The 20333-nt window shown below is 45.0% G+C and overlaps 1 protein-coding gene across 1 annotated transcript; it reads right to left on the reverse strand.

Moving 5' to 3' along the window:
* Positions 1–14537: 14537 nt before the first annotated feature.
* Positions 14538–20020, reverse strand: LOC311112372 (DOMON domain-containing protein FRRS1L-like; the record flags this gene model as incomplete). The annotated part of the gene is made up of 5 exons (XM_084155478.1): positions 14538–14710; positions 14858–15104; positions 18845–18983; positions 19168–19252; positions 19816–20020. The coding sequence occupies 5 exons, from the start codon at positions 20018–20020 to the stop codon at positions 14538–14540; spliced, it is 849 nt and encodes a 282-aa protein (XP_084011604.1).
* Between the last annotated feature and the right edge of the window lie 313 nt (positions 20021–20333).

The raw sequence follows: 20333 nt of genomic DNA on the forward strand, positions 1-20333 counted from the left end.
TATAATAGAGAGAGGACAAGCAGAAACGACCATAAAGATGAATCCAAAACTCCAAAAGTAAGAAGAAAACGAGATGTCTGGAAACTAAGGGTGGAGTGAGGTTCAGGAGGATGGAACTTGAAGATGATGATGATGATGATGATCAGAGTGATTCAGAAGAGATCATGGGTGGATATGACACTGTGATCAGATGGAGGTTGGCAAGAGAGGAAACAAGGGGTGATGGAAGTTGGAAGAAGGATACAAGAGATTCGATCTCTGATGAAAGTGAAGATGGAGAAAGCAATGAAGATTTGGAGATTAAAGGTGCTTCATGTTCAAGAGGATTTTATCCTACAAGAAAAGAGAGCACAAGTAAGAAGATGATGCCAGTGATAATTCGAGGACAGAACCTGGAGTATAAGCCTTTGTAGAATACCGATATGTCAGATATACTTGAGAAGCTGCCTACTCTTCAAGATGGAGCATATCCTTGGATTTCAAAATTGGAAGAAATTACGGTGGGTACACAGTCTGCCATAGGAGACATTAAGAGACTTTTGGCTAATCTCCTTGGGATTCCAGGTATGGAAGAAAATTTTACAGGAAAAAGGAACAGAACCAGAAAGAACAGGACCAAGAAACTCTCAGAAAACTCAATCAAATACAACTGGTGGAGAATAAGAAGGAGAAGAAACAAGCTTTGGTTATGCAGAATCAGTGTGCACCAAATCAACAATCACTGCCACAGCTTCAACTGGACCAGTTCCAACCGCAATTGTACCAGCCACCAATAGCGGTACCAGTTGTTTCATATCCATAGCCAGTTTCTGGACAGACACAGAATTGGAGAGGAAGAGGACGAGAAGGCTTAGGAAGAGGAAGAGGAGGAAGATTTAAGCCATACTTCCAGCAATCTTCAGAAGTGTGTTATAATTGTGGACAGGTTGGTGACTTTGCTGTGAGTGTAATGGGCCAGGAGGAAACACCAGAGGGAATTTCAGAGGAAGATACAGGGGCCAGTCAAGATAATCTGGAGGACAGGTGAACCCTTATAGGGGCCCGGAGCAAGGATTCTAGGGGTGCCGAGAAGATCTGAAAGGGGGGTGTCAGCTGGTAGTATCAGGACCGGAAACCAACAATTGAGGTGAAAGTAAACAACCGACCATTGGAAGTGATGTTGGATAGCGGAGCTGCTTTTACCTGTGTTCGGCCTGAAGATGTTACACATCTCACTATGTCAAATCAACTAATTAGGACAATTGGATTTGAGGGAGTGAAACAGCTGATTCCTCTTACGGAACCAATTGAGCTCTGCTATGAAAATCTGAAAATTACAATACCCATACTGGTATCAGAACATACACCTATTGCATTGTTGGGAAGAGATGCATTGTGTAAATTGAACTGTACAATAAAATGTACACCAGACGGCTGTCTGGTAGAAGTGCCAAAGGAAAAGGTTTACCAATTGTTGATGATGACAGAGATGGATTCTTCTTCAGTATTCTGGATTGGAAATCTCAGTGAAGATTTTTTGAAGCAGGCTAAGATATGGGAGAAATTTATTGTGGCAAATATGCCAGATGCGAGGCTTCCGGAATATCCATTTCATTGTACGCTCAAGTATTTTAAGAATGCTGCCCAATCGAACTCAGAGGAATGGTTGAGTAATCAACCAAAGAAAGTTCAACTCAGCTCATGTTGAATAATTTTAGGACCACAAGGAGCAGCTATGAAGATAAACACAGACGATTATCTGGATAAAGAATTTGAGATTGAGAAGAGAGACATGTGACCTTGTTGGTTTCTGAAGGCTATGAGCAGAAGCAAATAGGAGAAATGATGACAGAAGCAGAGAAAGCTGTTTTCGTACTGATGAAAGAGAATTTGGGGATTTGGAGGAGTGAAGATCAGCGATTTCTCAAAATAATGATTTTGGCTCAAGGACAAGGAGAGCCATAAGCTGTACGGATGACACATGAATCTATTTGCAGTGTGAAGATGGATTAAGACCCTATGAAAGAGGAGATGTTGCAACAAGTTCAAGAATGTTTGAGGTCTCAACACAGTACCGATATTGGACTTGTGAAATCAGCCCAATTAAGGTGAAAGTTGAACTTTGACCAGGAGCCAGACCTCCTTGGAAGAATCAGTATCCAGTGAAAGATGAAGCAATCCAAGGGATTGAACCATAAATTGAAGGACTTTCGAAAGTAGGTGTTTTGAAGACAATAAAAAATCCTCAGAGTAACAATCCTTTGTTGTCTTTGGAGAAACCATGAGGGGTTGATAGTAGCGCCTCTAGACCTATTAGGTCTGATGATTTAGGAAGCACATGGGTTAGCTAATGTTGCAAGGGGGGAGGTTAGGAGAAAGATCACAAAGGAGTATGGTTTTTGGGCATGTCACGGATTTAGCCGAGGCTGCTCCTCCTCCTTGCTCGGGCAGGCTTCGGCGTTCGTCGTCCCCGGAGTACTAGCTGCCACCGATCTAGGTTTCAGCAATCATCTAGATTGGTCTGCTTTGTGTACTCCTGTTTCCCATTAGTGTTGATGGTTTCCCTTTATAACCCCTGTCTGTCATTCGTTTGTTGTGTGTGATTGTTCTCCGTTTGTTTTCAGCAGGACTGTGTATTGCGATTATTGGTCCTCCCTGTTTTGGAGGTTTTGTTGTTTTGTACTTTTCATTACGTTTATTAGTAAAGTACATCTGCCAGTCTCTCGGTGTCCTGCGCTTGACTTCGTTCACCGCATACACATTAATCCTGACAGGGCACCATATTTGCTTGAACAGGTTGACTATGTCATAGGCAGGTGCACAATCTGTCTGAAAAATAATGTTCGCAGGGGTGAGACTGTTATTCTTGGTTACATTCCTACACCAAGAGGTGCATAGGATGTCCAACTAAGCTAAAACATGCTCAATCGTTTGCCAAGTTCTTGTGTAAAGAAGTCATAAGCAGGTGGGGACTACCCGATCGAATATCCTCAGATAGTGGGAAGGAATTTGTGGATAAATTAGTGAAATGGTTTTTGAAAAAATTGGGGAGAAATGTCAGACCAAAACGTTACGAAAACTAGAGTTGAAGTAACTCTAGGAAAGTCAGCTCAGCTTCCATGTCAGTGCACGAGGGAGAACAGTGGTGAAGGGAAATTTAGAGTTCAGTGGGAAGATAGATATGGCAGGAGTTTAGATCTGTTAGGAGCAGTTGCATTGAGAAAGTATGCGTTGCTGAATGATAAGAGAAGACTGAAGATTGAGGGTGATTGCAGTCTCTATGTGTATAATTCCCAGCAGGAGGATCAAGGTGATTATAAATGTATTTTTTATAATCCACAGTTTGAAAGTGAGGGATTAGAGTTGGGACTGAGAGTTAATGTAGTGACACTAGTGGTGATAGATGGAAATACAAGTAAAGAGCTCAAAGCTGTAGGGAAAATAGATGAATCAACAAGAATGACATCAACACTTCAGCCTAATACAACAACAGTGAGAAGCAATTCAACTCTTTCAACATTGACAGTTATTAAAGCTATAAATGTATCACATTTGATTACAATGGCGCATCAGAAAATCGCTCCAACACCAATTTTAGAGGAAAAGACTGTCATTAGGGTTAGGATGGGTGGTACAGCTCATCTTCCTTGTAGATGTGAGAGAAGGAGTGGGGGTGGTGACATTCCTCCCACGTGGAGAGATAATTATGGAGAAGAAGTGTTGTTATCAGGACCAGAAGTAGAAGCTGTTTCATCTAGTCAAAGGAAGTATATTTTGTACAACGATATGAAGTGGAAGAGGGTTATGAGTGATTGCTCACTTATTTTGCATAATGTTACATGGGAAGATCAGGGAGAATATATGTGTACTTATTTAGAGACAGCGTTAAAATTTGTTCTGGTTAAGAATTATTGGTTAAAAGGCTATGTAACTCTTAAGGTGACGCTTATGATGGAAGATTTAAAGTCTGTTGAAGTTTCCACAGTCACCAAAGAAGTTCAGGAGCAGTATATTACAGCAGCCACTCCAACAGTAAATAATACACAGAGGACATCTGTCACTTTCCCACTGGAAATAATTAAGAGTGTTAATACATCAACTAAAGCAACTATTTTAACAGTAACTTTGAAAGAGATTCATGTTACGACGGCAATAATAAATTTAGGAAATGTGACACAGACACCAACAACAACCTTTCTGAAACTAAAGGATGTAGTAAGAGTGACTCAGAAGTTTATGATACGGATGGAGAGTGCTGTGAATGGTAGTAAGGATAGTGTTGAAATAGGAGAGCAGATGGTAGTAGAGAATGATGTAGATTCATCTGAAATAGTGCAGAATACTATCCTGGAGGTAAAGGATGAGTTCTTTAATTTTGATGGAAGACAAGAAGATATATCTGATCAATACCGATCGTTAGGGAAGAGAGAAATTAAATGGAAGGCATATGGATTTGATTATTCTGTTTTGCAAATTAAAGATGGATGGGCAGGTAGGAATCTATGGTTCCAGCAGTTAACTAATTCTGTAAGATCAGTGAGGAATCTTGAGGGTCCATGTCTGTTGAGAATTCCAGCACCAGGCACATGGGGTTCAATCTTAGAGACGGTGGCTCAACCTCTATCAAGTACGTGTCAATCTTATGCTTTATCATGGCTGTTGTATCAGCAACAATCATTAACAGATATAATAATGTCGTTGTCGAAGCATTTGTTTAGGCCTAGGTTTAAGTGTTCTTGGTTAAATGAATTACCCTATGTGAATTTGTTAGATCGGAAGGAAAATCAGTTAACAGCGATTCCTGAAGCATTGGAGGTGAAACCCGTGAGGGCTAAAAGCTGTTTTTGTTAAAATAAAACATATGATGGACAGGGTATGTTTATGGGAATATCAGATTGTGATGATTATATGATGACTTTGGGTAAGCATGAACGTAAGGTTAGTAATGAGAAATATAATTGTCACGACCCGGTGCGAGAAACAGTCACTAATAATTGTCAGAACCCAGAAGATGAGGCAGACACAGCAGTACTAGAGATGGTGGTTTAATAAAGAACAAAATCCTCAGGCAAAGAAACTAAATCCACAATGTCCAAAAATAAAGCCAAGAGGCACAAAGAGGAAAACCTCCAAAAAACAAAGAAACTCCACAAAGTGGTAAAAATCCCACCAGAGAAATATCCATATAACACAAGGCTTGGGCTGGGGCTGGGTGCTAACTTACAAACACTGAGCAAGGAACTGAGGAACACACAGGGTTTAAATACTAACAAGGGAATGACCTACAGGTGCAAACAATAATTAGATCAAGAAAAAACAAAAAGGTACAAAAAAGGTGCAATGGGGACATCTAGTGACCAAAACCCGAACAGTCATGGCCAAAACCTGACAGAATCCCCCTCCTAGGAACGGCTCCTGACGTTCCTACCAGCCTTCTCAGGGTGGAGGGCCCTGAACTGACGAATGAGGTCAGGGTCCAGTATGTCCTTGGCAGGAACCCAGGAGCGCTCCTCGGGACCGTAGCCTTCCCAGTCCACCAGATACTGCCAGGACCGCTGCACCCGGCGGGAATCCAGTATCCGGTGGACGGTATAAGCCGACTGGCCACCGATGACACGGGGCGGAGGGGGAGGTCTGCCTGCCGGAATAAGGGGAGAAAAAACAACAGGTTTTAATAAAGAAATGTGAAATGTTGGATTGATCTTAAGGGATCTGGGTAAGTGCAGGCGAAAAGTAACGGGATTGACTCTCCTGGCAATCTTAAAGGGACCGATGAACCTCTGGGACAGCTTGCGAGACTCCACCCGTAGCGGTAGGTTCTTAGTTGAGAGCCATACTCTCTGGCCGGGGTACAGGGTAGGACCGGGACGGCGACCTCTGTTGGCTTGTCGTTGGTACTGCTGAGAGGAACGCAGAAGATTAAGACGTGCCTTCTTCCACGTAAGCCGACAGCGTCTGATGAACCTCGAGGCTGAAGGCACTCTGACTTCTGCCTCCTGGTCCGGGAACAATAGAGGTGCATAGCCAAACTGACACTCATGCGGGGACATACCAGTGGAGGAGGAGCACAAGGTGTTGTGCGCGTACTCGGCCCAAACAATGAAGGATGACCAAGTGGACGGGTTGTTGGAAACCATGCATCTGAGGGTGGTTTCCAGCTCCTGATTCATCCTCTCAGTTTGGCCATTGGACTCCGGATGGTACCCGGAAGATAAACTGGCCGTGGCCCCTATGAGTTGGCAGAAGGCCTTCCAAAACCTTGAGGCGAACTGGGGACCTCTGTCGGAAACCATATCTTGCGGGATCCCAAAGACTCGGAACACATGGTTAATCACCAACTCAGCTGTTTCCTTGGCAGAAGGTAATTTGGTCAAAGGAACAAACCTGGCCGCCTTAGAAAACCTGTCGATGATGACTAGGATCGTAGTATTACCATGGGACGGAGGAAGGCCAGTAATAAAGTCCAATGAGATATGGGACCAGGGTCGGTGGGGAATAGATAGAGGGTGAAGGAGTCCTTGAGGGCGAAGGTGAGAAGATTTGCCCTGGCAGCACACGGAACAGGCCTTGATGAAAGTGGCAACGTCTTCCTTCATGGTGGGCCACCAGAACTTACGCTGGATGAACTCCAAGGTGCGGCCTATGCCCGGGTGACAGGTGAGGCGAGAGGAGTGCCCCCACCGAAGGACTTGGGACCTTGCTGCCTTGGGAACAAACAACCGATTAGCAGGACCTCCACCAGGGCCCGGTTCGATGGCTTGAGCTTGTTTCACGGTATCCTCCACTTGCCACGAGATCGGAGCCACGATCTTAGCGGCCGGAAGGACAGTCATGTCAGTATCTTCTCGAATGGCAGGAGAGTAGATTCGTGACAAGGCGTCCGGTTTGAGATTCTTCGACCCGGGTCTATAGGTGAGGATAAACTGAAATCGGCTGAAGAAAAGAGACCATCGAGCTTGTCTGGCGTTCAACCGCTTCGCCTGCTGGATATACTCCAGATTCTTGTGGTCCGTAAGCACTTGAAACGGTTGAGAAGCCCCCTCGAGCCAGTGTCTCCATTCCTTCAATGCCATCTTAACCGCTAGGAGTTCACGGTCCCCCACATCGTAATTCCTCTCGGCCGGGGTAAGCCGGTGAGAGAAGAAGGCGCAAGGATGAAGCTTCTTGTCTTCACCCCTCTGAGACAGGACAGCTCCAACCCCAACCTCTGATGCGTCTACCTCCACCACAAAAGGTTCCTCCGCCGTTGGTAGTGTCAGGATGGGAGCAGAGAGGATGCGCTGCTTGAGTCCTTGGAAGGCCGTCTCAGCTTCTCTTCCCCACAGAAACCTTGTGTTGCCACCCTTGGTTACCGCCGAGAGAGGGGCTGCCACCGAGCTGAAGTTCTTGATGAACTTGCGGTAAAAGTTGGTGAAGCCCAGGAAACGTTGAACTTCCTTAACGGACTTGGGGGTGGGCCAATCCGCTACCGCCTCTACCTTCTTGGGGTCCATCTGGACTCGTCCGGGTTCCACTATAAATCCCAGGAATTGTACTCGAGAGGAATGGAATTCACACTTCTCCGGCTTAACGTACAAATGGCTGTCTAGGAGGCGTTTGAGCACTTGTCTGACATGCTTAGTGTGTTCTTGAAGGGAGCTCGAAAAGATGAGGATGTCATCCAAGTACACAAACACGAAGATGTTAAGCATATCCCTAAGCACATCGTTTATGAGCGCTTGGAACACAGCCGGAGCGTTGGTCAGGCCGAAGGGCATCACCGAGTATTCGTAGTGACCAGTAGGCGTGTTGAAAGCGGTCTTCCACTCGTCCCCGGGTTTGATCCGCACAAGATGGTATGCGTTCCGCAGGTCAAGCTTAGTGAAGACAACTGCTTCCTGGAGCAGCTCAAAGGCTGTGGCCATAAGAGGTAGCGGGTAGCGGTTACGGACGGTTATGGCATTGAGTCCCCGGTAGTCGATGCAAGGTCGTAATCCGCCGTCTTTCTTGGCCACAAAGAAAAACCCTGCTCCCGCCGGCGAGGTAGATGGACGCATGAGGCCTGCTGTCAGAGCGTCCTTGATGTAGGTATCCATAGCAGCTCGTTCGGGAGGAGAAAGGGAAAAGATCCGACCCCTGGGAGGGCAGGTCCCCGGCAACAGGTCGATGGTGCAATCGTAAGGTCTATGGGGTGGTAGTTTGGTGGCCCTCTGTTTGCTAAATACCAGTTTGAGGTCATGGTAACACTCGGGAACTCGGGACAAGTCGATGGATTCTAGAGACTCGGAAGGAGAACTCTGGGAACTCGGGAAGATACAAGTGGCTTGGCACGTGGGACCCCACTGCTTGATAGTGCCCACAGACCAGTCGATGTGAGGGTTATGGCTGTGAAGCCAGGGATAGCCAAGGACGAGAGGAAACTCGGAACAGGCGATCAGATGAAAGTTCATCACTTCCTTGTGTTGGGAAACTGAAAGTCGTAAGGGGGTAGTGGCACGAGTGACAAGTCCAGATCCCAAAGGACTTCTATCCAACGTAGTAACCCTTATGGGGTCACTTAGAGGTTCAGAAGGAACGCCATTCTCCTTCGCCCAGATCCCATCCATGAAGTTACCTGCGGCTCCAGAGTCTACCAAGGCTTGAAGAGAAACCTCGTGGTCGTCCCAGGAAAGGGTAACAGGAATGAGCAGGCGGGAGTTGGATAGATGGGAGGAGGTTATGTTTCCCGTTACAGTCCTCCCAGGCCTGCACGGGAGAGTGCGTTTCCCTGGAGCCCGGGACACGTGGAGCGGAAATGGCCCGGTTTGCCGCAATATAGACAGCATCGCTCCCTCATTCGGCGGTCTCTCTCAGCCTGGGAGATGTGTCCAACCTGCATGGGTTCTGGTGGAGCCAGCGAGGATAAAGGTGGAGACTCGGAGTTGGAACCGATAGGAACTAGGGTGAGCGGTCTATGGTTTTGTTCTCTCTCTCTCAGACGCTGGTCTATGCGTGAAGCCAACTTGATAAGGGACTCGAGGTTGTCCGGTGGTTCCCGAGTGGCCAGTTCATCTTGGATGGTGTCAGAAAGACCCTTCAAAAAACACACTGTGAGCGCCTCGTCGTTCCAGCCACTTGCTGCTGCCACAGTGCGGAACTGGATGGCATAGTCCGTCACGCTGCGCCGACCTTGGCGGAGAGTCAGGAGCTGTTTGGCTGAGTCAGGGCCGTTGGTAGGACCTTGAAACACTCGCTTGAATTCTTCAGCAAAGGTAGAGTAGCTGGCACAGCAGGGACTTTGGGCATCCCACACAGCAGTAGCCCAGGCTAGAGCCTTTTCCGACAGCAGGGTGATGATATATGCTATCTTGGACCGGTCGGTGGGAAACGACGATGGTTGCAGCTCAAAGGAGAGAGAACATTGGGTGAAAAACCCCTTACAAACACTTGGGTCCCCTGAGAACCGTTGAGGAGGCGGCAGACGAGGTTCCGCCAGGGGATTAACTGCCAGGAGCCCTTGAATCGGATGAACTGGAGCAGAAGCGGTTGCCGGGGAAAGTCGATCCGAAATCTGCTTTATGGAAGTCAGCATCTCTGACAGAAGTTGAGAATGTCTAGCCATTAAGGCCTCTTGCTGAACCAGAGCAGCTTCGTGGCGTTGGACAGTCCCCTCATGGTGGGACAGCATGGAAAAAAAATCCTGGGTACTGGCTGCCTCTGGGTTCATAATAATGGCTCAGTGTTTCTGTCACGACCCGGTGCGAGAAACAGTCACTAATAATTGTCAGAACCCAGAAGATGAGGCAGACACAGCAGTACTAGAGATGGTGGTTTAATAAAGAACAAAATCCTCAGGCAAAGAAACTAAATCCACAATGTCCAAAAATAAAGCCAAGAGGCACAAAGAGGAAAACCTCCAAAAAACAAAGAAACTCCACAAAGTGGTAAAAATCCCACCAGAGAAATATCCATATAACACAAGGCTTGGGCTTGGGCTTGGGCTTGGGCTTGGGCTTGGGCTTGGGCTTGGGCTTGGGCTTGGGCTTGGGCTTGGGCTTGGGCTTGGGCTTGGGCTTGGGCTTGGGCTTGGGCTTGGGCTTGGGCTTGGGCTGGGGCTGGGGCTGGGGCTGGGGCTGGGGCTGGGGCTGGGGCTGGGGCTGGGGCTGGGGCTGGGGCTGGGGCTGGGGCTGGGGCTGGGGCTGGGTGCTAACTTACAAACACTGAGCAAGGAACTGAGGAACACACAGGGTTTAAATACTAACAAGGGAATGACCTACAGGTGCAAACAATAATTAGATCAAGAAAAAACAAAAAGGTACAAAAAAGGTGCAATGGGGACATCTAGTGACCAAAACCCGAACAGTCATGGCCAAAACCTGACAATAATGTAACTTTTTATGTTCCATTTAGTGAGAAGAGCAGGACTTTGATGGTGAAAGATCAGCCTTTGCATGGCAATGTGACTATTGGGAATTTTAGAGATATTTGGTGGGTTTGTGGTGATAGAGCATATATATTCTTACCCTATGGATGGAAAGGATGTTGTTACATGTCGACGTTGAAGCTTCCATATGAGGTTTTTACCATTAAAAGAGGGGAAGCACCGGACACAGTTAAATCTGATTCTAGGTCTGGAAATAGGGTGAAAAGGGAAATGAAGCAATGTCATAGTCTGGAAGCCTACCATTGGAGGATAAGTCTAGGAGAGAAGTGGGGACTTGGACTTTTTCCATGGTGTGGTGTAACATTTTTGGCAGATCACATTGATAATATTACCTATACTTTGCAGGGTTTTGCAAATGAAACGACAAGAGGGTTTAACCTTCTGTCAAATACTCAAAGGAGTATTGATGGATAGATATCCATTTTGAATATCCGATCATTTTTCACGTCTTTACATATTATTGTGATATTTAGTATTTTCTTATGAATCAAAGGGGGGAAATGGAATGTGATTCATTTTATATATCATTTTTATATTATTGTTGATATTGATGTTTTAATTTGCATGTGTTGTTTTGCAAAAGATACTGGTTGGTGTTTTCTTTTCTTCCAGAAGCATATGGGGGAATGTCCCGTGTAGCTCAGTTGGTAGAGCATGGCGCTTGCAACGCCAGGGTTGTGGGTTCGATTCCCACGGGGGACCAGTATGAAAATGTATGCACTCACTAACTGTAAGTCGCTCTGGATAAGAGCGTCTGCTAAATGACTAAAATGTAAATGTAAAATGTAATGTGTAGAGGTGATTCAAATACTCAAACATGGACAATATGAATGGACTGGAGGAAGTGGAACAAGGAAGGTGTGGAAATGTTCAGATTCCGTCATCGACGTTGCATTGAAAGTCGACACTGCTGAGGAGATGCAGTGTAGTGGACTACATTCCAGTGTCTGCAATGATATATAGACATATTTGCATGTGTAATACATAATTTGTGTCATATTCTTTCTGTATTAATTTTTGAAGAATGATATTTTCTGTTGTTGGGTACATGTGGGGATCTCAGATGTTTTTGTTTATTTCGTGGATGCTTAGAGATATTGGGTCTAGGCAGGGACAGAGAGAATCCACAGGAGGGTCCGATGGGTCGACCAGCCTGAATGTGGACATTTTTGATTGTATTTTGTTTTCTGAGGCTTTCATGTGTATTCAATTGCATCATAGTTTAAAATGCATTAATAAAGATTTATGAATTGATCTGGAGTACTTAGGTGGTTGCCTGGGGCAGAGGGGCCGTGAGAGAATTTTACTGTCTTGATTGATTGATGGATATTTAGAAAGAAAGCTGCCAGACAGGTTTTTCGCTCTCACACTCCATAAAGATTTGTTCATATTTCATAGAAATGTATTTACACTACATAGAAAAATGTGTTTACTCTCCATACATTTTGGTTTATTGCTAAAGTTACTCAATAAGATAAATTGTTATTTGTCATAATCCTATTCTTTTTGTTTTCGAGACTTAATTAGTCTCGAAGGGGGGAAATATGTAGTGTCTAAACAGTTTATGACTTTGCTGACGTTTGCAAATGGTGTGTTAGAGGAAGTTGACTCAGCTTGCGGAAGCATATGGAAAGCATTACTATAGGGGCCCCCTAAAACAGAGGGAGTCTGTTATGTGGAGGCCAGGGATTGGTGGATGGGAAAACCACCCATATCATGTTACAGATTATAAATACCATGGTTGGAACAAAGGACGGGAAAGAACAACATATTAGAGATTGGGTCAGTTGTTCTCCAGATGTCTGCAGGAGTCTGTAAATTGACGCTGAAATCTTTGGTGTAATAAACTATTATAATCAAGGACAGTGTCAGCGGATTTCTTGTAATCACAGCATAATTAGCATCGTTATCTCGACACTACACTACAATACTTGTTACAGTGTAATTACACTGTAATAAGGACCCTTTAAAATGAAGTGTTACCCAGTTATCTGTAGACAATCCCTATCCTCTATTATCTTGAATTATTTAGAATGTGCTGCTTGTCCAAAAATATGTCAATGCCCATTATTTGTTCCCAGCCCAGGGCGACCCACACAGATGTTGTATTGTTGTGTGTAATTCATTGTAAATTCATTACATTGCAGATTAAATGTATGTTGCCTGAAGGGCACATGATGCAGATGACAGATCCATCACATTACCAACAGAGATGAAAACAAGATGTTGTTGGGTATTTTTTACTGAACACAGCTTTATTGATAACAAAAACACTTGCATGTTAGACACTAGACACTGTTTCAGTGGGGAAGCATTTCCATGTAAAACAACGGTTCAGTGAACAGTACAAATACAACTGGACTCTGTGCCATAGATTCCTTCAGCTCTAGGCCATATGCTGCAGGGCCAATGAAAGCTGTCAGACAGAGCCTCTGTCCCTGGCTGTCATAATGTCCACTATAGGCTCAGTGCTGATGGGTGTGTTATTGCATATCTACAAAGGAATCATGCACCATCAATCATACAGCCAGCTGCCCTATCATCAGCAAACAGTGATCACACACACGCACTTCGCCACAAGCAAATGAAACATATGAACTAGCATGTGGTGAAATAAAGCAATCCTAAAAAAATGGACCCTCTCACACATTGTGGAATACAGTATAGAGTTCAGTGTTACATAGTAAAGACTTATCCCCTGGGGCTGAATAGGCCATTGTTGATAGGTCTCAGAGCTTAAAAATAAAAATCTGTTCTACCACCTAGTCTTAGTTTCTGTATACAAATACTATAATACTAATACTAATAATACTGTATTTCCCTGTGGAGAATGAGTGTTGTGTAAAGCATGGCTGCATACAGAAGCAGTATGTTTCAGCAGGATAATAAACTATGAGCTGTCTGCTTTTATTTGGCTCAAGTCAATCTGGATGGTTCTCTCTAAGTGAAGTCTCTCTCCAGTCTCAGTAGTCTGTCCCAGTGTGTAACGTCTCCTGGTATCGTGTCCGTAGGTTCTTCACATATTAGTAATACTTGTTGTCAGGTGTGCAATACCTTACTGTCATAAACATAAATGCACTCAATTAAATACCTCGCTAAAACTAAAGGTTATGCTACTGTTCTCTAGAAACACCTACAATATTTCAGATTTTCTGACTAATGGGTTAGTGTATGTTGTTATGGTAACACAATACCATTTTCTGAATGACTTGCAAGCTTCCTGATGAGTCCTCAATGTAAAGTATATATAGTAGCCTACTGTATATATTTATTCATATATATTTATAGTGAAATTCTGTGTAAAGAGCACCCTGCATTGAGGATGTGGCAGACAGAAATACAATGTAAAATCTCAGTCTTATTGCTGGCTCTTTTCTCTTCTCCTGTCTTCTCTCCTCATCTCCTTTCATCTCTCCTCTTCTGTCCTCTCCTCTTCTCTTCTCTCCTCTCTTCTCTCCTCTCGTCTCCTTTCTTCTCTCCTCTCCTCTTCTGTCCTCTCCTCTCCTCTTCTGTCCTCTCCTCTCCTCTTCTGTCCTCTCCTCTTCTGTCCTCTCCTCTTCTCTTCTGTCCTCTCCCCTCCTCTTCTGTCCTCTCCTCTTCTGTCCTCTCCTCTCTCCTCTCGTCTCGTCTCTTCTCCTCTCCTCTTCTCTCGTCTCCTCTCTTCTCCTCTCTCCTCTCCTCTCGTCTCCTCTCGTCCCCTCTCCTCTCGTCTCCTCTCTTCTCCTCTCTCCTTCTCTCTTCTCGTCTCCTCTCGTCTCCTCTCTTCTCCTCTCTCCTTCTCTCTTCTCGTCTCCTCTCGTCTCCTCTCTTCTCCTCTCTCCTTCTCTCTTCTCGTCTCTTCTCGTCTCCTCTCGTCCCCTCTCTTATCCTCTCCTCTCTTCTCCTCTCTTCTCTCCTCTCCTCTCCTCTCCTCTCCTCTCATCTCTCATTTTGCCCTCCTGTAGCTCAGTTGGTAGAGCATGGCACTTGCAACGCCAGGGTTGTGGGTTCGTTTCCCATGGGGGGCCAGTATGAAAAATGTATGCACTCACTAACTGTAAGTCGCTCTGGATAAGAGCGTCTGCTAAATGACTAAAAATGTAAAATGTAATTTTCTCTCCTCTTCTCTCCTCTTCTCTCATCTCGTCTCGTCTCCTCTCTTCTCTCCTCCTCTCTCTCAGGGCGTGCCCATCAGCAGATAGAAGGTGAGGGCTACTATGAGCAGCAGACAGAAGGGAGAGGAGAACGTCTGGTAGGCTGTAGACGGCATGAAGATGTCCTCATACTTATAGATGCTGATCATGTGATCGGAGACTGGTGGAGCATCGTTGTCATGACGTGTGATGGAACCTGGAGGAGAGGAGGAAAGGAGAGAAGGAAAGGAGAAGAGTGGGGGAGGAGAGTAAGAGAAAAAGGGAAATAATTTACATGTACATGCTAATAAACACACATCAACTTTCTGCACACACACAACCACATACACACTCATTGACTGACCTTGTATAGCAGGTCCCCAGGCCAACAGGTAGTACCAAGAGAGATGCAGGTCCACCAGTGTCTCCTCTCTGGGGACGTAGAGCGGCCGTTTGAAGCGGCAGGTCACACGGTTGTTGTCAAACACGCCCTCTTCATCTCTGGCAGGATTCCTCTTGATCTCCTTGGCCCACTGGCCCACGTTGTAAAAGTGATGGATACGAACACGCCCATTATCATCATGGACACAGCCCATCACGTCATCTCCTCCCTGAGAGGGGTGGGGGTGAGGAGAACCAATCAGCATGAAGGATAGGTTGACCAATCAGCATTGTCTTACTTTTTAATGTGTCTGTCATGATAGACTTCATGTGTACCAGATGTAGTAAAAGCATTAGCTGACTCTGACCCAAAAATGTTTGTAGAGGTGCTATTGACTAACCAAGAGTAAACTGTATCAAAAGAAAGAAAGTCCCACACTCTATATAGGCTCCCAACTATTTAATGGGTAAATGTTATAACCTAATTGCTGAAACGTTGGTTATTAGGTTTACCCACTCAATTGTTGGAAGCATACAGTGCATTCGGAAAGTATTCAGACCCCTTGACTTTTTCCATATTTTGTTATGTTACAGCTTTATTCTAAAATTGATTAAATCAATGTTTTCCCTCATCAATCTACACACAATACCCCATAATGACAAAGCGAAAACAGGTTTTTATACATTTTTGCAAATGTATTAAAAATAAAAAACTGAAATACCTTATTTACATAAGTATTCAGACCCTTTGCTATGAGACTCAAAATTGAGCTCAGGTGCATCCTGTTTTCATTGATCATCCTTGAGATGTTTCTACAACTTGACTGGAGTCCACCTGTGGTAAATTCAGTTGATTGGACATGATTTGGAAAGGCACACACCTGTCTATATAAGGTCCCACATTTGACAGTGCATGTCAGAGCAAAAACCAAGCCATGAGGTCGAAGGAATTGTCCGTAGAGCTCCGAGACAGGATTGTGTTGAGGCAAAGATCTGGGGAAAGGTACCAACACATTTCTGCAGCATTGACGGTCCCCAAGAACACAGTGGCCTCCATTATTCTTAAATGGACGAAGTTTAGAACCACCAAGACTCTTCCCAGAGCTGGCCGCCCGGCCAAACTGAGCAATCGGAGGAGAAGGGCCTTGGTCAGCGAGGTGACCAAGAATCCAATGGTCACTCTGGCAGAGCTCCAGAGTTCCTCTGTGGAGATGGGAGAACCTTCCAGAAGGACAACCATCTCTACAGCACTCCACTAATCAGGCCTTTATGGTAGAGTGGCCAGACGGAAGCCACTCCTCAATAAAAGGCACATGACAGCCCGCTTGGAGTTTGCCAAAAGGCACCTAATGTCTCTCAGACCATGAGAAACAAGATTCTCTGGTCTGATGAAACCGAGAATGAACTCTTTGGCCTGAATGCCAAGCGTCACGTCTGGAGGAAACCTGGCACCATCCCTAAGGTGAAGCATGGTGATGGCAGCACCATGCTGTGGGGATGTTTTTCAGCGGCAGGGACTGGGTGACTAGTCAGGATCGAAGGAAAGATGAAAGGAGCAAAGTACAGAGAGATCCTTGATGTAAACCTGCTCCAGAGTCCTCAGGAACTCAGACTGGGGAGAAGGTTCACCTTCCAACAGGACAATGACCCTAAGCACACAGCCAAGACCATTTACATTTACATTTAACATTTTAGTCATTTAGCAGACGCTCTTATCCAGAGCGACTTACAGTTAGTGCATACATTTAAAAAAAATCATACCCCCTGTGGGAATCGAACCCACAACCCTGGCGTTGCAAATGCCATGCTCTATCAACTGAGCTACATCCCTCACAGGAGTGGCTTTGGGACAAGTCTCTGAATGTCCTTGAGTGGCCCAGCCAGAGCCCGGACTTGAACCCAATCAAACATCTCTGGAGAGACCTGAAAATAGCTGTGCAGCGACGCTCCCCATCCAACCTGACAGAGCTTGAGAGGCTCTGCAGAGAAGAATGGGAGAAACTCCCCAAATGCAGGTGTGCCAAGCTTGTAGCGTCATACCCAAGAAGACTCAAGGCTGTAATCACTGCCAAAGGTGCTTCAACAAAGTACTGAGTAAAGGGTCTGAATACTTACACTACCAGTCAAAAGTTTGGACACACCTACTCATTCAAGGGTTCTTCTTTATTTTTACAATGTTTTACATTGTAGAATAATAGTGAAGACATCAAAACTATGAAATAACACATATGGAATCATGTAGTGACCAAAAAAGTGTTAAACAAATCAAAATATATTTTATAGTTGAGATTCTTCAAATAGCCACCCTTTGCCTTGATGACAGCTTTGCACACTCTTGGCATTATCTCAACCAGCTTCATGAGGTAGTCATTGGAATGCATTTCAATTAACAGGTGTGCCTTCTTAAAAGTTAATTTGTGGAATTTCTTTCCTTCTTAATGTGTTTGAGCCAATCAGTTGTGTTGTGACAAGGTAGGGGGGTATACAGAAGATAGCCCTATTTGGTAAAATACGAAGTCCATATTATGGCAAGAACAGCTCAAATAAGCAAAGCGAAACGGCAGTCCATCATAACTTTAAAACATGAAGGCCAGTCAATACTGAACATTTCAAGAACTTTGAACATTTCTTCAAGCGCTGTCGCAAAAACCATCAAGCGCTATGATGAAACTGGCTCTCATGAGGACCGCCACAGGAAAGGAAGACCCAGAGTTACCTCTGCTGCAGAGGATAAGTTCATTGGAGTTACCAGCCTCAGAAATTGCAGCCCAAATAAGTTAAAGTAACAGACAAAGCTCAACATCAACTGTTCAGAGGAGACTGTGTGAATCAGGCCTTCATGGTCGAATTGCTGCAAAGAAACCACTACTAAAGGACACCAATAAGAAGAAGAGACCTGCTTGGGCTAAGAAACACGAGCAATGGACATCAGACCGGTGGACATTTGTCGTTTGGTCCAAATTTGAGATTTTTGTTTCAAACCGCCGTGTCTTTGTGAGACGCGGTGTGGGTGAACGGATGATCTCTGCATGTGTAGTTCCCACCGTAAAGCATGGAGGAGGAGGTGTTATGGTTTGGGGGTGCTTTGCTGGTGACACTGTCTGTGATTTATTTAGAATTCAAGGCACACTTAACCAGCATGGCTACCACAGCATTCTGCAGCGATACGCCATCCCATCTGGTTTGGGCTTAGTGGGACAATCATATGTTTTTCAACCGAACAATGACCCAACACACCTCCAGGCTGTGTAAGGGCTATTTTACCAAGAAGGAGAGTGATGGAGTGCTGCATCATATGATCTGGCCTCCACAATCCCCCGACCTCAACCCAATTGAGATGTTTTGGGATGAGTCGGACGGCAGAGTGAAGGAAAAGCAGCCAACAAGTGCTCAGTATATGTGGGAACTCCTTCAAGACTGTTGGAAAAGCATTCCAGGTGAAGCTGGTTGAGAGAATGCTAAGAGCGTACAAAGCTGTCATCAAGGCAAAGGGTCGCTATTTGAAGAATCTCAAATATAAAATATATTTTGATTTGTTTAACACTTTTTTGGTTACTACATGATTCCAAATGTGTTCTTTCATAGTTTTGATGTCATCACTATTATTCTACAATGTAAAAAATAGTAAAAATTAAGAAAAACCCTTGAATGAGTAGGCGTGTCCAAACTTTTGATTGGTACTGTATGTAAATGTGATATTTCAGTTTTGTATTTCTTATGCATTTGCTAAAATATATAAAAACCTGTTTTTGCTTTGTCATTATGGGGTATTGTGTGTAGATTGATGAGGGGGGGAAAAAACAATTTAATCAATTTTAGAATAAATCTGTAACTTAACAAAATGTGGAAAAAGTCAAGGGGTCAGAATACTTTCCGAATGCACTGTATGTAGAGTGTAAGAACAGATCTCACGCATGCTCACACACACACACACATCAATGCCCGCACATACACAGATACGGTCACTCACCATCTTCTTGTCAGAGGAGAAGCCTACAGCCACCCAGCCGTCAGTGTCAGCACTCATCTCATACTCCACGTCTGTCCCGATCCGCCGGTAACTCATGAAATAGTCACACGTCTCTGCATCACACCCCGGCTTCCCATACCTACACACACACAAACACACACACACACACACACACACACACAATTAAGAAATGTAACCTCTTCAGAGTGATGTACTCCCACATCTGCCAGAGTGGGACCACAGTACACAGAGAGAGCCATGGACACACACATGCTTGCAAGCATGCAAAACACACACACACACACACACAAACACACACTGACCTTATGCAGCCCTTGGTGACTCCACAGTCTACGACTTTGATCCTGGCAAAAGGATCCACAGGAGGGGCGGTGGGGAAGGGGTAGCCTGGATAACACACACACACACACCACATGAGAAATGATTAGGCTACTGAGCTGCCTCCCCAACAATCATATTCTATAAGTTCTACTATATGCATCACTTGGTGGGGTTCAGCCTAATGTGCATTCAGAGAAGCACAACTGCTCCTTCACGTTTCATAACAAAATTGAGATAGTTTGAAATATGTTATTTTTGTTAATTTATTACAATCTAATAATATACAACATTAAATGTGGTGAAGAACTGTCCAATGCTCGTCCATCTCCAGGCCGGCCAGTGAGAGCCAGAGCAGGATCTGCGGGGAGCTGGCCAGGGTCCTGATCCATGCATGAGTGGACTCGGGTGGAAGTAAGACACTGTATGGTCGGTCTATCATCCCGCGCATCATCACATAAATAGCCAATCAACCACGAATGACTTATCAACCACAGATATGTAGATGCTCCCTCTGATTTCCATCAAGAGAAGGCCTACACATAAACATAAACACACCCTTGATTACCATGAAGGCCACAGTAAGCAAAATGCCTCGTTCAGAATTGGCCTATCCTGTATCTCTTTCTCACCATCATCCGATAGATGTCTAGACTCCAGGAACTCCGAGGCGAAGGTGCTGTATGAGTCCTTATGGGGCTCCTTGTGGCCCGGCTCTCCATGGTCTCCGTGGCTGGCCCGCAGTGCGCCTTCATCAGTGGGGCTCGGCGCGACCCCCCGCCAACTGCCCTGGACCAGGAGCACTGTCAGCTGCAGCAGGCTGGGCAGGAAAATCATGGCCAAAAAGGGAGTATAAAAACGTTTTAAACGAGACAGAACTGAGACGGAATCCTCATTGTTGATTGTATTTGAGCATTTCATTACGGAGCCTATTCACTGGATCTCAATCGCATCACTACAGAATATTTTCAACGCGGTTGTTTGATGTGTCGTAGGCTATTTCTCGTATTGTGAATGGGCGCGAGGAGCGATCCAGGGCTGTCAACGAATGAGTCTCGGTTAAACCAATCTGGAATTAGCGGGATTTGTAACTGAACCGATCTGTTTTGCCAATGCGCTTAAGCCTTGTGGGAAACGGAGACATCCATAA

The sequence above is a fragment of the Coregonus lavaretus genome (assembly GCF_964263955.1).
Source record: "Coregonus lavaretus genome assembly, chromosome: 3".
Lineage (NCBI taxonomy): Eukaryota > Metazoa > Chordata > Actinopteri > Salmoniformes > Salmonidae > Coregonus > Coregonus lavaretus.